Genomic DNA, 16,642 nt, shown 5'->3' on the forward strand with positions numbered 1-16,642 from the left:
AAACTGAAATAAAAGTTAACGACCTTTATTTGATTTCATTCTATCCTTTATTACTGTCCTCGACTGCCTCCACTTATGCTCACAAAAACAAACGCCGTTTTCTGTGTTTGGCTCGTTTTTGTCACATTCATTCTCTACTTTCTTGTTTCACAATATCTGTTCAATAACCCACGCCTTACGGCGGCGGCCCGCTATTCGCTATTCGCTGTGGACCTAACGCTGCTCGCCGTGTCATCACCCCCCGGGCGTATCACGGGTACTTTCGTGCATGTCATTCATCTAGCCATTCGTCGTGTCACGTGCAGTGTTTTCTTGATTTTTCGCCGGGGATTAAAGTGTTTTATCGAGCCTTATCGAGTTGTAACATACTTCTCCTCTTATCGGGGCAACGGGGTCCCAGCGCGCCACGACGTGAGCGATCTGTTTCCCGTTTTGTTGGTTAATTTAAATGTACACACATCGTAGGTTGCGCTTTCTCTCCTGTACGATCGGATGATGATGATGGTGACGATGACGATGATGATCGGGTGTGCGCACGTGCACGTGCGGTTTCCCACAGACACATACGCACTCACATTAGTTATGCAATAAATACGTTAATCAAGGACGAGTTGAGAAATCGAGTATCGACCACAAACGGTGACCCAGAACAGCTATCTGCAGCAGTGTGGAAGGGGGATTCAGTTATCTCACTCTCTCTCTCTCTCTCATTTTTATCTATTCTTTTCCTCGTCCTTGTTAGTGTTTACGAGAGCAGTTTATAGCAGGCCTTGCTTTTAAATCGAATTGGTTGTCGTTCCTGGTTTGATTCTCTAAAGTCCAACGCGTCAACGTTGATGTTCCTGGTTTTTTGTTTTCGTATCAATACGAGGGGGGCGCGGCGGATGATCCGCTTTAGTTGGATAGTGCTTTACACGATAATCATAATTACAGTAATAATCATAGTGTGTAATAGTCATAAAAATAAGTCTAATAACAGTCCGATTAAGCCGCTTCCACTATAACGTTTACTGTCCTGTGTGTGTCTGACTGCTTTTTTCTGTCGTTTTTCCCTATTTCGCCGTTCCGGTAAAAGTGTACAATCTACGACCACGACCCGACGACGTGTTTCGTCTCTTTAGCTGTAAAATCCTTGCCTGGTGTCAACGTGTTTCTGCGTCTGCCTTAATTAGCGCTCCGTCCTATGTGGTCGCGTGCGTGTCCCTCCGACGTATTACTTCTGCCTTAATTAACCTTATTCCTGTTTATTTATGGTAAACAGCCGTGTTTTCTTATTCTGTGTTCTTTTTTGTTGTTGTTCAATAAACTATGAGATAATCAATACAACCCCACCCGATACACACAACAGCGCCCAGCACTGAGACTGAAAGACCGACAGCGAATTGCACAAGGGCGTGGAGCGCGCACGATTTGTCATTTTCTTTAGCTAGCTAAAAGTGAGCCACTACTATCGCCACTATTGGCCACTCTCTCATGAACACACTTGTCTGCTTTGCTTGGTAGCGATCAATTTGTTAGGCTGATTAAAATAAAATCCCTCATCGCTGTGTCTGTTAAAACAAAAAACGAATGCAACGTTACGCGATGACTGTTGAGACTTACAGCATCTATAGTCCGTGTGTGGTTTTTGCGAATTCGGGTTCATTCTCAACGTTATGTTGTGATGCACATGTTCTCATAAGAACCGAACAAAGAACCAGACCCCCGCGGGCTGAAAGGCCGTCACACAGCGTGTGTTCCGTGTTGGTTGACTCGAGCGACGGGACTAAAAAAGACGACTTTAACAGTGGATTCTTGCGGGGGAGAGAATGGTGCTGCGCTGGTGTGTGTTGGATCGGAACATTCCTTTTTATTTGCTTAACCTTATTTCTTACGCTTAATCAGGGTGCTGCCAGTAAAAAAAAAAAGAAGAAACCACAATCTGTTGAGAGGGGCTAAGGGCAGCGATCGGAACAATCGAACACAGTTCGGCACCGAACGCTGCGCTAGAAGAGGAATTTTGCGCCACAAAAGCTAGCATTCGCCGTCGGTCTGCGGTCGTCTCGTCGCGGTGGACGTGCGCTTCGTCTCTCCTAGACCCACCACACTCGCTGGAGACCGTCTGTTTAGTCACTAAGTTCATCGTTCTGATGGTTGTTGGAGTTGTTGTTGCTGTTGTTGTGGAGATGGTTGTTCTGGCCACCACCGTTGGCGTTGCTTCCGGCTCCACCAGCGCCACTGGCACCACTCCCACCTCCACCTCCACCTCCACCACCAACACCACCCATGCTATTGCCGCTACCACTACTGCTGCCACTGTTGTTGTGGTGGTTGCTCTGCGTGTGAGGGAGAAAGAAACAAAGAACAGAGAAGTCGCAACGGATACGACGGATTGCGGTAAGGATCACCGTCACACCAAAGAGTCTGACGATGTCAGGCGTGGCCTATGCACCTGCACCATGCTGCACGATTGGGGCGCGGTCAGTTCCTCCTTCTGCGAGCAGTTCAGGAAGTCCCATATCAGAATCGTGTCGTCGTGCGAACTGCTCACGATCTGGAATTCATCGAATTGCAACCGGAATACGCGACCGGTGTGTTCCTGAAGGGCAAACCGAAACTATAGACTGGTATCAAACCGCTCCTTCGCTAGCCCGGCCGCCGCCTCCGTCGCAACGTGCGCCTCTAAACACTTACCACCAACGTTTTGAGACACAGCGAGTTGGTCTGTGCTCGGATATCTAAGGCAGCTTGGAGATCCCACACTTTGATTTTGCCATCGTACGCTCCGCTGACGATGCGCTTCGAATCGAACCGGATGCAGCGAACGAGCTCCTCGTGGCCCTCGAGAATTCGCAAGCACGTGCCACATTCGATGTCCCATAGCCTAAAACGAAAACACACAAGAAATCGTTCCAATCAACGTCCTTTCACTACCGGTCGTTCGCGTTCGCGACATTTTACCGAATCGAGTTATCGGAACTTCCGCTGACCACCAACCGGTCGCGGTACTGCAGGCAGGCGATACCCCGCTTGTGGCCGTTGAGCGTACGGACGAACTCGCACGTCGACGTGTTCCACACCTTGATCGTCCGATCACCGGAAGCGGACACGATGTACTTCTCGTCAAAGTCCACCACATTGACGGCCGCCCGGTGCCCCACGAGCACGCGCCTCAGGGCAATCTCCGTCGGTGAGGTCATATCCCACACGGCAATCGAGCGATCCTGCCCCAGGCGAAAGAAATGTTACTGACTTGTCCTGCCCCCAGTCCCACGACGTCCGCCCGTTTGGCGTACCTTTGAGCAGGTGACCATCATGCCGTTGTTGAAGCGCAGGTGAAGAACCGCTTCGCAGTGATGTATCAGCGTGTTGACCATATCGCCCGTGTTCACGTCCCACACGCGCACGGTCGAGTCGCTCGACCCGCTGATGATGACCTTGTCGTCGTACTGCAAACAAAGCACCGATCCCGTGTGCCCCGTGAGAACCTACAACGGCACGGAAAGGATTACGGGTACAGTACGGGGGCACGGGCAATGGCAAAGAATTGCGCGCTGTGAGCACACCAACCTTGCAGCACTGTAACGTCGAACGGTTCCAGATCTTGATCGTGTTGTCGCGCAACCCGGACACAATCTTATCGTCGTCGTACTGCAAACAGTAGACACCCTTGGAATTCTCTGACCGGCAGTTTATTCGCTGTAGGTTGTGATTGCCCGTGCGCCAGTTGTTCTCGATCGCCTCGATGTCCTTCATGATTTTCGGGAAGAGCTCGCGGTAGAATTTGTGTTGCCGGAGCGTTACACCCGGTCGCGGTATGAACAGATATTTGATCCTGGAAAGGAAGAGAAAAAGAAACGGTTAAGAGAATTCAATCGACACAAAACAATCGCGGGATATCGACCGAAACTGTGGTCTGTGCGTGACTTACCATCCTTTACGTTCCGCTAGCCCTCGCCACAGTGAATCGGTGCGGACGTTTCGCTCGATCAGCTTCTTCCACAGCATGCCCTCGGAGATGACGCGGGACCACTCCTTGCACACGCGCTCCGCCCGGCAGAGCGACTTGGCGTCCAGATAGGAGAGAATGTTTTCAGCCACGTGATCCAATCCTTTTGCTGTTTTTTTTTTTGCGCGTCGAAAACGAAAGACAGACAAAGACGGTACACCAAACAAGGCGAACGCAGTTTAGATTACAGTCAATCACCAAATGGGGTTGTGGTTTGGGCCAAGGCATCGATTTTTAATTTGTCGCTAAACGAAAGTCGCCGTGCCACTGAATCGACTCTTACAGGGCAACATTCGCCGGTCACGGAGCAAGACCGAAACGAAAAAGATCCCATAACCTTTATCCCTTGAATAATAGATTTCCTGGTGGGAAGATAGAGCGATGGAGAGCAAAAAGGATATTACTTCTGTCTGTACCAGACACGTGGTCCGTTTCCCTGCCAGCGGAGGTGATCACCTTTGTCCGTAATTTACCAACCCTTGGCACAAAAGCCGAAGCCGTTTGTGTTTGACCTTCTTGCGGCACATTTCAGGGTATTCGGGCATCGGCAACCGGACGCGAAAGAAAGACGAACAATTTTCGGCGTAAAAAAAGAAGTTTCGTACTCCGGCCAAATGTGGATCGATACATTTAGCCCGCAGTGCACAGTGCGCCTCAGGGAGCCTGTGGCATTTCAGCACAAAAGTGTCTCAAGAAAAGAGGAAAACGAAACGGAACGTTAGAAGAACCACAGGCTGCACAGCAACCGAATCTCCGAGTGTGCTCACATGTTGTCACGAGTGAATCGATTATTTTGGAACCGTTTTACCATCGTTCGCCTTCTGAACCGGCAACATGTGTCAAATGCTTGGTGAAAGTATAACATGCCCCCGCGGCCGGCCAGATCTATGCGTGTTCCATAAATCACCTCTGGGAGACTGGCCAGAAACGGACAGAACATGCATGAATGACACGCGCACACTGTGCCTTGTTCGTCATCGCGGTTGAAGTTGAACGAACTGAAAGTGTCGCGCGATGGGCAAGATTTCAAAAACTCTTGCGCGCCGCTGTTACGGTTCTGGTGGGCCCAGTCGTCTTTTCACACGCCAACCGCGCGCGCCATCGATCCGCCGAAGAGAGAGATTAAGGTCGGTCATATGGTGGGCAGTTTAACATGGCGAAGAACGGCTGTCCAGATATTCAACGGTGGCGGGTCACAAAAGAAAAGTGGAGCCCAGGATTATCGGTAACCGCCCTTAATCCTTCCGCCACTTCAAACGGAGTGCAGTGTTGTCCGCAGTGACCAATATGAATTGTGGTGTGATCGAGCACGCTCATGTGAAGCAGAGGCGCGTAAGCGATTGACAACCATTTTTACGGTAATCAGTAGATTATTAGATTATTGACCACTTCCACTACTTATTCGCCTGGTGGGCGACAACACTGTACAGCTTCGTCAGGTTCCCAGGCCGCAAGTGCTGATAAGCTGATGGAGGATGACACACAGATAAGCGAGAGAGAGTCTTTCCCTGACCAATTCATGATTCATTGGCTAGCCAGCAACGGTCAACAATTATGTCGCTTGAAAAATATCATTCTTTTTGCCTTGCTTGATGAGCCGAAATAATGGCACTTCGTGCGCCATCTTGACATCCGATAAATGACACAGAAAATACAGAGAACAACACGCGGCGACAAGTGTCACGAAAGCAGCAATTACTGAACGGTGCGAAAACCTGATCTCTTACCTTCTCTCTCTCTCTCTCTCACTATCTGTTATCTTAGTCCTGATTTAAGGTTAGGCCTCCATAAACTGGTAGAGACCCTAATTGGAAGATGGCAGCAGACTTGGCGCTGACCAAATGAAGCAATTAGTCAGACGGCATGGCCCCGACACCGCCGCCGTCATCGTCGCGTGGTTCCAACGACTGTCGCCTCATCGTGTCTGGTGGTCCCATCATCATCCCGGCGGGCGTGTCAGTTTTGTTGAAGTATCGACGGGAATGGGGCATTTCTTTCCTGGCCGCTGTTTCATGGGACGAAATGGAGCAACGAAGCGTACTGGGGAAGCCAAGAAGCAGCACCCCAGAGTTCCCGTTAGACACCGACCGGTGGGGCCCTGTATTTCATAGATCGGCGCACACCCTTTTCGGCCACCGGAAGCCACTGCGCCGCTCCCCCAATCGGGGGGTTAATTGAGCGTTAAACGTTTTCTCAAATCGGCAAGCAAGAAGTACCGCCCCTAACGGCGTCGGAAGGTGGAACTCGGGAATTTCGTGAGCATCCATTAGAGCCACGATGCTCCCTGGCTCCGTGATAAGCCCCTGACAGGTGTGCGTATTTAATCGACGTTTAATCAATGGAGGCAGCCCATTACCAGCAAAGGAACACGATCCCGTCGACCGGGGAAGTAAGGAGCTTGGCCCACGGTACGCGTTGGATTCGGCATGAAACGGAATCACTCCTATGGTCTGAGTACTCAAGATCTAGCAAATAACTGAACAAATATTTGCAGAATATCCCACTTTGCATCCAAATTCAGTACCAATCGGAGAGACCGGAAGCCAAAGCCGTGGGGTGTCGCGACGCCCTAGCTACCTGACCTAAAGCCGAGAAAAGGTTTTGGCTCAGCCCCGCCCGGCGGGACCGACATAAGAGCCAACGACGAGTGAGCGGCAAAGCTTTGACCTACTTTCCAGCGGCAGGAATCTCGAACCCCGCACGCGCGTCTCTCTCTCTCTCTCTCTCTCTCTCTCTCTCTCTCGGTCTCTCGTTGGGGGTTGTGTGTGCGTACAACACAATGACGAATTGGGAACGGGAAGTGACAGTGTGGGAAACAAGTTTCACTCGTTCGCAACGGTTCCCAAGGCGGCAAGCCAGCTCCTCAGCACACCATCATCATTAGAGAAGGAGTTCCTCGTTGGCCCGGCCCGGCCCGGTCCACCCGGCGGATGACACTTACTGGGCAGCAGTGTGATGAAGTCGCGCTGGAGCATCGGTTTCAGGTAGGCATTGATGTGTCCGTGCTGGTAGTGGCACATGCGGGACAGGATGTTCTCGACGTAGTTCAGCTGGTCCGCCTCGTTCCATTTGACGAACAGCGCTAGGCAGGCATCGCGCTCAGTTTGAAACGACGGTGACGGTTCTTTCTTTCGCGCCGGATCATACATCAGCGAAGTGGTGAACTGCAATCGAAAGAAAAAGCGATGGTCAGACACAGATGGTTGGAAGTTTGCGGCTAAATTATTCAATATCTAGCATGGAGCGGGGTCCAAGGGCCAAGAATAAGAATTCCTGTACGCACGACGGCCCTACGTTGCTTCACTTCAGCGGTGCTCGACCATAAGGCTTCCCTGTGGCAACCATCATTAGACGAGAAACAATGTTGCTATCGTGCTACGGTCTCGCACGGTTGGCACGGTTTAACGATTTTATGGCCCTCGCGAACCCCGCACAACAGCACCAGCGGAATGCTGTTCTAACAATCTGTAGACCCCCCTCCACCGCAAGATATTATCGATTGGCAGCATACAACTTGAAAAGGCGGAAACTGCATCATCGGAGCATCTTAGTAATCCTGCGTACTAGAGCATCGAATGGCATACCTCGGTCGCGTTTCGGTCGATCGATCAAGTACTCTTCGACGGTTACACTTTTTCTGCGACAGAAGCTCACACTTTACACAAGAGAAAGATGCTGACCGAAAAATTGCCACCATCACACTCAAAGTGGGTCGTGGAGATCCAAGAACCAAATGAATTCCATTCAAAGAGTTCAAAATTAAGGCACACTGTCTAGCACCAGGCACCAGGTATGTCAGTCGATACAATAAATTAACACCATGCTTCGAACGAGTCCATTGCAGGCTTCTCCATATGCTATTTCGCACAAACCTGTCGAGTTTGGTGACGGCGTGCAATCTTTGTGAATTGCACCGCAATACTTTTTTCTCCATCCTATCGTTTACTGCCTCTGGTGGGATCTGTGCCCACCATCGCGCAGTGATTGAAAGTTTTAATGTTTTATGGTTTATTTAAGCTCTTCGAAAAGTGGAGAAATTTATCGTTTATTGAGGGAAGTAAGAAGAATGGGGAACAACTTTGAAAGTCCAACACAAACACCACTTGATAGATCGGCTTAATAATATATTCGAAACGAAGAAACTTCATTTTTTTAGTTTCTCTGCATGAAGAGCTTTTACCTTGTCTATTTTCATTTCACTTCTCTAGTACCAATTGCATAGTACGCTTTATGTCAAACGCCAAAAATCTACGGGTACTTGATGAATATTTTGGAAACTAGGCAACTTCATGAGTTGCACGAGCCATCAAGATCGGAAGGTTTAATGAACCCTTCGTTTGACAGCTACCCTTGGAAGCTTGCGTAGTAACGTTTGTAATCTCTATTATGAATCATGCGAAGGCCATTATTTTGAATATCGTTAAAAATGTAATGTAAAGAACAAAATATGGCATCCACAAAAAAACGCAACAATGAACATTCAAATGCAGTGTTTTTTGTTTTCTAGCAATTTATGGTTAACGAAAAAAACGCTAGTGGAACATTAAATTAGTCTACCACAAAGCTGCATGGTGCCGTTACAGTCAACGACCGCAAAACCCTTTGGCAGGGAACGCGATTTAATTAACAATTCAAATACCAAGAGTTACCGTCATCATCATCATCAGCAGCGACACTACTAAATCACCATGCGAGAACCCCGCGGCCCGTTTGGGGTCACGATACATACGTGCACCAGACCGGTCCAACGTGAGGTCCAACGAAAAAGAAAAAAATCGATAGAATCACAGAACGTACACAATTTAACAGCCACTTGCTGGGGGCTTTTATGTGACCAGCCCCACCGATTGCACCGAAGGGTCCATCTGCCATGGACCAGATCTTTCTTTCTCTTTTTCCCTCTCTTGCAAAGGAACATTAATCCTCTTTGCCAGATGCCGGAAAAATGAATCGATGCGACCTAAAAACAAGTGCGGGTGACGCAGATGAAAATTAGTTTTCACCACCATTCGTTCCACCGAAACTGCGCAAACTGCTGCTCCTTCCGAGTGACGGGTCCCGCTTTCTTGGGTTCGAAACCAGCGGATCAGGTATCTGGCGGGGCCCCTCTATCGAAAGCCCAATAGTGGCAATACGCGTGACATCATGTGAGCTAGCCATCATCACCATCTTCGTGAATTGGGCCGCCGGTGCGCAACACCATCTGTGGCCTAGTTGCACTTTTGGTGGTTTTCGATAGCCGAGACCATCATTCGATGATGATGATGGCAGAGCATGTTGTGGCGCAGCACCGCGTTGGAATTGATTTTCTCGCACCGGAACCGTTTCGTGCGTGACCACAAAACGGTGCACAACACAGCGCCGCAAGTGGTCCGGATATCGATCGCAGTGAAAGTGGAGTAAGCGGGCAACTTTTGGCAACCCCTCCCCTCCCCCCGTCGGCTTGGCTTTCTTTCCGATTCCTCGCGCATCGATCGACACTAATTCGAAAGATCAAACTGTATACGATGACTCATGTACAGAGGGACCTCCTTCGCAACTCGACTTTTCAGGTAGTGATTTTTTGTTCCTGCAAGATGGATGATCGCGAGATCGCAAAGTGTTACACAACCCATGGCGAGTGGTGTTGATTCGTTGCACGCCCTGTAAACACAATAATTACACTGCTGCGATTGCATCAGTTCCGTCGGGCAGATCGGACCATCGGGGCAAACCGTACCATCATCGATCGCGAAATTGTTCCCCTGTCAGCATGACAATTTGTAACGAACCCACCCTCGGTCAACCGGTGGTCATGAATCATCCCCTGACCAGTCCAATTTTAACTAAATTCACCCTCCACAACAGGTTGTTGTTCCCGCCGGGAATGGTTGCTGCACAAAACCTTGTATCCGTTCTGATCCGCAAAAAAAAACCACCCGAGTGCTGTGCCAAACTGTGTTCGAAACACAAGTTCCAACCAGGTGGATGTGTGAGCCACCCCACACACGGATCGTCTTCACGTTCCACGGTAAATTTGTAACCAACGAGGTGACGACTTCATTACCGTCAAACCGGCCCCACCAGCAGCATATGATGCTTTTAATGGGTGCAGGGTTTAGTTTTTGATTTAATTTCGCGCACAAACCCCGGCTCACAGAGCGCGCCAGAGAGACACATAGGACCAACTGACCTTGGTTCACTTTTACGTGCCGCCGCAAAATATGCAGAACGCGGCACCAGCATCGTGTACCGGTTCTCTCTCTCTCTCGCGCGCGCGCGGCTGTTGTTAAATGTTGTTTTAATTTCCAACTTCTTCGAGCCACGACCCGAGGCTCTGGAGCCTTCGCTACGTTGCTGGCCCATTTTTGTTTCCTCCAGCACCAGCGCGCGCCAAGTCAAGTTGTTGACGAATGCATATCCACGCATTTCGACGGTTCGCGTGTTTTTTTTTTTTGCATGGAATAGCAAACGAAACGGTCCCGCGTGCACCAAACAAGGCCAATGTCACACCACACAACGTGCGTGCGTGTGCGTATGTGGGTCGGTCACACGATCGGAGCGGTCTCGAGTCGAAAAGAAAGTGGCCACGACGGACCGCGCGATGAGTGTTCTCCGATCGCGCGCGGTTGGCTCTCCAGGGAAGCAGCAGGAAACCTGTTCCTACGCAGCTCGATCGAGCACGCGCGAGCAACGCAACGCAACAACAAAGAAACGCGCGCTTCATTCTACAGACAAAGTCCAGCACTAGACCACCAGCTCAAGAAGTGACGAAGAAAGAAGAGCGCGCACTTGATCTGCCAGGTCCCCGGTGACAGATTCGGCAGCCAACAAAGAACAGCCCAAGACGGAAACGAGTCTGCGTATCTGCGGGTCAGAATCGATCGGTCTTTTAAGAGGGTAGCAGTTTGAGGATCGATCCGTACTCATTTGCATAGGGTAGGAAGGCACGGGATGATTACTGACGATGCGCATCCTTCGCAATTGCCGAAGGATATAGCATTGCCCATCAACACTACTTACACGTTCGATCAATTTTTTTTGACTTGGTTAGAACTGCTTCTCGATGTATGTTTTGTTTAGTATAGGTGAAGGATCTTTTTATGTTATGAATTTAAATACATTTTATTATGACCTAATCAATCTGATTCTGAAGTAAATTAACCTATCGCGAAGGATAACGATGAATTATTCTAAAGATAAACAAACAAGGTTGGATGGAGCAAAACAAGATTGAGACTCGATCGCGCGTGTAAAATTGGTTCATCTGATTGGCTCGAGGATCACACTGGAGCCATATCTTTTGCATGCTAAAGAATATTTGTGGGAAAAGTATGGCGATCACCAGTACCGAGTTTTGTAAATCTGAAAATCTGATCTGATCTGAACCGGTATGATTTGATTTTTTTCCAAAATACCGCTCCTAACTCCAAACTATTCCTTTTGCGTCACATTCAAATACTAGACATAAGGTGTTCCAGCATAAGGTGTCCGAGCTGAGCCAAATACGTAGTGCAACCAGTAAATGTATTGTATTTACGCCTTACAGTAAGGATGACGCCGATCCAGTAATGGCTGCTCCAGGTCCATGGCTGATTTCGATCAAAAACCATGGACTGGAACCGATTAATTAACAGAAAATCGTGGCGAACAAACCAGTCATGCACACGGCTTCCGGGCACACGCCACGTTCTTACATCACAGATCGCCACCCATTCGCCGTGTGGCGCTGGAAAATGGAACACGAAAAACAATGCTCGATCGGTGCGCGCGTGGAAAGTTGGCAATACCAACAACAGCGTACGTAGCGTTAGTTATGAAGCCTAACCGAGGGGTCCAGAGGTGAAGCAGCACCACGTGGTGAGAATGTTTCGGTTTCGTAAGGCTGCCAGCCATCCGTGTGTTGTTATTGAAGTGTTTTTGGCATTTTTTTCCATTTCACTCCCTATCATATCACGTTATGCAAATTATTTAACGCATTTTATTCAATTCCAAAAGATGACACAATTTTGTGCCCCCGTCGGCCATGCAGCAATGCAATTACGATATCTCTCTTTTCTCACACCTTCGGGCGCGCGTAATTTAATTTATGGCCACCAAGCCACGAAGGACAAGCGGGCGCGCGTGCACGAAAGTGAAACTCCGCCGAAACAACGTATGCGGGCCCGGCCGTGCGATCTCCGACGGGGTAGAAATGTGGTTAAAATTCATGAAACACCACCCGGCACCACAAGATCATGCACGAACGGTGGAACTCGCTGCGATCACACAGGTGGGCCACAAACCGGGCGCACGCAACCGTTTATGCAAGTCAACGCGTAACGGCGCGATGATAACCGGCGATGGTTACTCTATTAATGCCCCCGAAAGTACCTGCCACAGTGCCCCAGCGCAACTTCTTGTAGGGCCCAAGCCCCAAAAAGGAAAGGGTTTCTAAAACTGTTTGATGTTATAAAACGTAGGCTCGGCTGGTGGTATTCAAACAAGGAACGACGCACGCAGTTCGTGCAGCATCGCCCACGGGCATCTTGCAATCGAAGAAGCGACCAATCCCGAAGTGACGCGAGACAAACGGAGATTCAGTACTGTCGTCACATTGACACACCTCGACACCGTGGTGCTGTTGGGCGCCTTCCTTCCCGATGCACCCGCTGCAATTTCCCGCACAAACCACAAACCCTGGCATGATCGCCAGGCGGGCGCAAGCAATGTCTGCAATCGAAACCTGATCCGAAACCTCTTTCGGTCTTTATGGCGGAGAGGAGCGCAGGACGCAAATCTGCTGCATGGCTTGGGATGCCCTTTTGAGCAAAAAAAATGTCTTCACTTTGGTATGTCGAAACTAATGTATCGTGCCGCTGGTGGCTGCGGCTTCTGTGACTAATGTGCTGGAGCAGCTCGGAATCTTGCACCATCATTCGATTGCCCCGCTTTTTGTTGGGACGATCGGGAATGGAGCAATCAAGTGCCACGGCAAAGGCATTGCACTTTGCTAAAAGCAAACGCGCCCGCAGAAGATCGCATCCCACGATCATGAGGTGAGATGAACTCCTTAAGAGCCATTTCAGCCAGCTATGTAAAATAGTTTTCTAGCCTTTGTTTCATTCCTGTCTGCTTTGCACATTCTAATGCTGTTGAAAATTTGTGCCATGTTTCACGCAACCCATGGGCCAGAATAGTTTTATTTAAAAAGAACTATCTTACCGATTTTGTCATTTAAAAAAATTATTACATCCTCCTCTCAACATGGAAAAGAAAACAGAGAGGGCTACCATTGACTACTTCCGCCGAATCCGGTTTGGACTGACTCTCCTCTCTTGGGTGTCTCCTTGGGACGAACGGACGCACATGATGCCGAAAAGCCACTGGCAGTGTCTGTGTCCCCCCCGCCAGTCCGTTCGCAGGTTACTGGTTTTTATCTGGGGTCGTTTCCTGCTTACGATCCCTATCATTCACGCCAAAGCGGCAAAAGGCTGCCCACCACACAACCTCCCGATTTGCCGGGCCGGATCGATTTGGTGTTTGAGGTTTGAGGCACACATCTAGGCATTAATGGACGGCGAGAGTGATTTTATCCTGCAGGGTCCGCCCCACCGACGTCCTGTGTTTCGGTTTATTCTTCTCTTCGTTGTCATCGTCGTCTCGGGTTCGAAAAACGGGTTTTTCCTCCCGGTGGTCCCGCCGTGTCGTTTGCCGCGTTACTGACTAGTAGTGGAAGCGATTCCAGTCGTCGTCCGAGTGGCTGAAGGTGCCATTAAAAGGGCTCTGTTGTGCAAGGGCACACAAACGCAGGAGAGCAACACAAATGGGGACATTTATGTAGTGCATTTCCCGTACGCGGGTGTTCTAGACAGACTTCGGAGTTAGTTGGAAGAAAATACCATTTTTGTGGGCAAATAATTTTAATAAGCAGTCGTTTAACTCTCTAGTAGTAAATAATTCCACCCTACACTGGCGACATCAACGTCACTGTAAACTATTCAAATCTCAACCTGGGCGAACCTCGCACGATAGCAATTGCAACGATCGAATCGACAAGTATCGGGTATCCTATTAAAAAAGTATCGAGCCGCTTGACTGGCAGAAACATAATTAATCACCTACATCACAAGTTAACCCGCAACCATACCAACACCAACCAGATTCCGTGTGTTCCGCGTTTGGAAGGCAACTTCCTCGTGAGCAGGTTGTCGGTGGCGACCGCTACGACGACTATGGACAATGATGCTCGCCCCTGCGCCACCACCAGTGCCTGCCCTTTCCATCATCTTGCTGACCTCGATTTCTCGTCCAGAGTCCAGACGGTGGCAGGGAGCGAATGAGGTCGCCGGGGTGACCTGAAACTCAGCGCACAAAGCATTGGTGGTGGCGGCGCAACGTTCCCCGTACCGCCGGAGCATAGATGCGATGCGCACAGGTGAATGTTTGAAGGTTTTTCCGAACCCTTCCGCTTCCATTCACAGCCCACCCAGCAGAGTCTGTGTGGCTCTGAACCGAGTTTCAGGCCGCAATGGCCGTACTGTAGCGAGAAAACAATTTCTGAGCCTTTCTACGGCGGATGGCGCGGTTAACGATTTTGCTGCCGGCGTAGGATTCTGACATGGGCCTCCTTTACCGTTACCTTACCATGGCGATCGTTGCTATTTCACCATTGAGTAGATTGTAACTCAATTCCACATCCCTTTTCAATCCCTCCTGTGGAGTTTTATTAATCCTTAAAAGTAACGCAAACATGGGCGAATCGTCTGTTGGTACTACTAGCCTCTAATTGAGCACCCAATTTTCGTTTAAATGAAATCAACCGAAAACAACGATATGGCACATTCGGTGTGCCTTCGACCGCACTGCCACACGACGCGACGCATTGCACACCTCCGCCCGTAAATTGATTTATTTTTGGACCACGAGGTCAGTGGGTCGATGATGATGGTGATGGTGAGGCGGCCGAGCGCCTCACGCGACGATCCGTGACGGGCCCCACCGTGGGCCGAAAGCCCGAGAATGCAATTTTCGCCTTCGGTCCCCCAATTGCACCGCCCCAAATGCGATCCTATCACTTTCCGTCCGCAATCTGATTTGGCGTGACAAAGTGTTGGGGCAATCGATCGAAAATGCGATTACGAACCGAATCGGGCTGGTCGATGGCGTGTAGATAAACGAGAGAACGACGGTTCGTCCGCCAAATTGAGTTGGAAAGATACGCATCAAACTGGCAACCTGAATGGATCTCATCTGGTTTACGATCAGATGTTGAAGCGAGTTGCACCGGATCTGGATGTTGTGCGCCCTTAACACTAGATATACCACACCAGTCATTTTGACTGGTCGGGCAGTTTGAATTGCAAATTTCCACTACACATAATTTTTTTTTTCCGAAATGATGTCATGACTTTTAATAGCTCTAAGTAAAGAAAACATTTGATAATAAAAAAAAATTTTATATATGTTAGAAAAAAAAATAATTTTTTTTTTGGAGATTTATACCATACCAGTCAAAATGACTGGTCCTTGTTTCTATGAAGAACTTGAGGCCAAAACGGCAAATTTTGCTCAGGATGTGATCTATTGATCTCTGAATCGTAGGTTGGGCACTCCAGATCGTTGGTGTGTGCAACAAAAAAATTGTTTACCGCACCCCTTTCCCTTCCCCTCACGCCGACATCCCAACTGATGTACCAACGATCGTCAACAGGTTAGAAGCCTCTACAGTCTTGGGGTAAAATTTGACAATTTCGCAAGCAAAATTGAAGGCATTTCTTGCAAAATTTTACGCTCCTGGAGCATACGAAGGAAATACTTTGAGACTTCAATATTTGTGGAGCAACAAATGGAGACCATCCTTTTTTCCAGTACTGTGAGTCGACGTGATTTTACCGAGATCCTACAGTAATGCGAAACAAATGCGACAATAAAAATCAGAGGAGTCAACAATTGCAAACAGACGAATTCGCTTTAGTTTCAACAGTTTGGGAAAAATGAAAATAGTCAAAACTGCTTCAAACCGGGACCTTATATTATCGTGGTTTGGTATGGTTTTCCCTACTTAGGAAAAGAGGAAGCTAGAAATGCCCCAACGCGCCTAAGCGAATTTGTGGTAATGAAACTTCTTGAGCCGTATACCATGAAGGGAAGAACTATAACAACCGACACTTTCTTTACATGTATTCCTTTGGCAATAGGGCTAGGTTCTGAAAACATATCTTTGGTTGGAATAATACGCGCAAACAAGAGGGAACTGCCGAAAAGTTGCACACTGAAAGAAGACAGCATGGCACGTTTCTCAACGTTGTTATACACTTGCAATGGATGATCGCTTACTGTTTATAAGAGCAAACCAAAAAAGAAAGTGTTTATACTTAGTACAAGACATAAGCATGTAAAAATTGATAAAGCTTCTAAGAAATTTCCTGAAACTGTATCATTTTATAATAGAACCAAATACATGTCAAAACTTGCACCAGCTGAGTTTGGCTCAAACTGTCTGAAAACTATCAGAATTTTCGGATGGGATTCACGCAGATTTTGTATGGGAGCCCCCCTTTTTTAGAGAGGGGAGGGGTTTCAAACATTCACCAGAACATTTCCCCACCCCAAAAACCTCCGTCTGCCGAATTCGGTTCGATTTGCCCGAAAACGTTTGTATGGGACGTTACGTATGAGACGTTACATATGGGG

At 48.8% G+C, this 16,642-nt stretch overlaps 1 protein-coding gene across 2 annotated transcripts in view; it reads right to left on the reverse strand.

The window, feature by feature from the left end:
- Positions 1-58: 58 nt before the first annotated feature.
- Positions 59-16,642, reverse strand: part of LOC131210730 (beta-TrCP) — a 24,069-nt gene continuing 7,485 nt past the window's right edge. Inside the window, exons 2-9 of one of the 2 annotated variants that reach the window (XM_058204017.1) lie at positions 6,930-7,152; positions 3,911-4,097; positions 3,550-3,814; positions 3,276-3,467; positions 2,941-3,203; positions 2,674-2,863; positions 2,432-2,578; positions 59-2,315 (exon numbers count right to left, since the gene is read on the reverse strand). In XM_058204017.1, coding sequence (XP_058060000.1) covers positions 2,106-2,315; positions 2,432-2,578; positions 2,674-2,863; positions 2,941-3,203; positions 3,276-3,467; positions 3,550-3,814; positions 3,911-4,097; positions 6,930-7,152 — 1,677 coding nt within the window. In that variant the 3' untranslated portion in view covers positions 59-2,105. Of the gene's footprint in view, positions 2,316-2,431; positions 2,597-2,673; positions 2,864-2,940; positions 3,204-3,275; positions 3,468-3,549; positions 3,815-3,910; positions 4,098-6,929; positions 7,153-16,642 lie in introns of both variants that reach the window. The other variant, XM_058204015.1, reaches the window with a different exon arrangement.

The sequence above is a fragment of the Anopheles bellator genome, chromosome 2, assembly GCF_943735745.2.
Source record: "Anopheles bellator chromosome 2, idAnoBellAS_SP24_06.2, whole genome shotgun sequence".
Taxonomy (NCBI): domain Eukaryota; kingdom Metazoa; phylum Arthropoda; class Insecta; order Diptera; family Culicidae; genus Anopheles; species Anopheles bellator.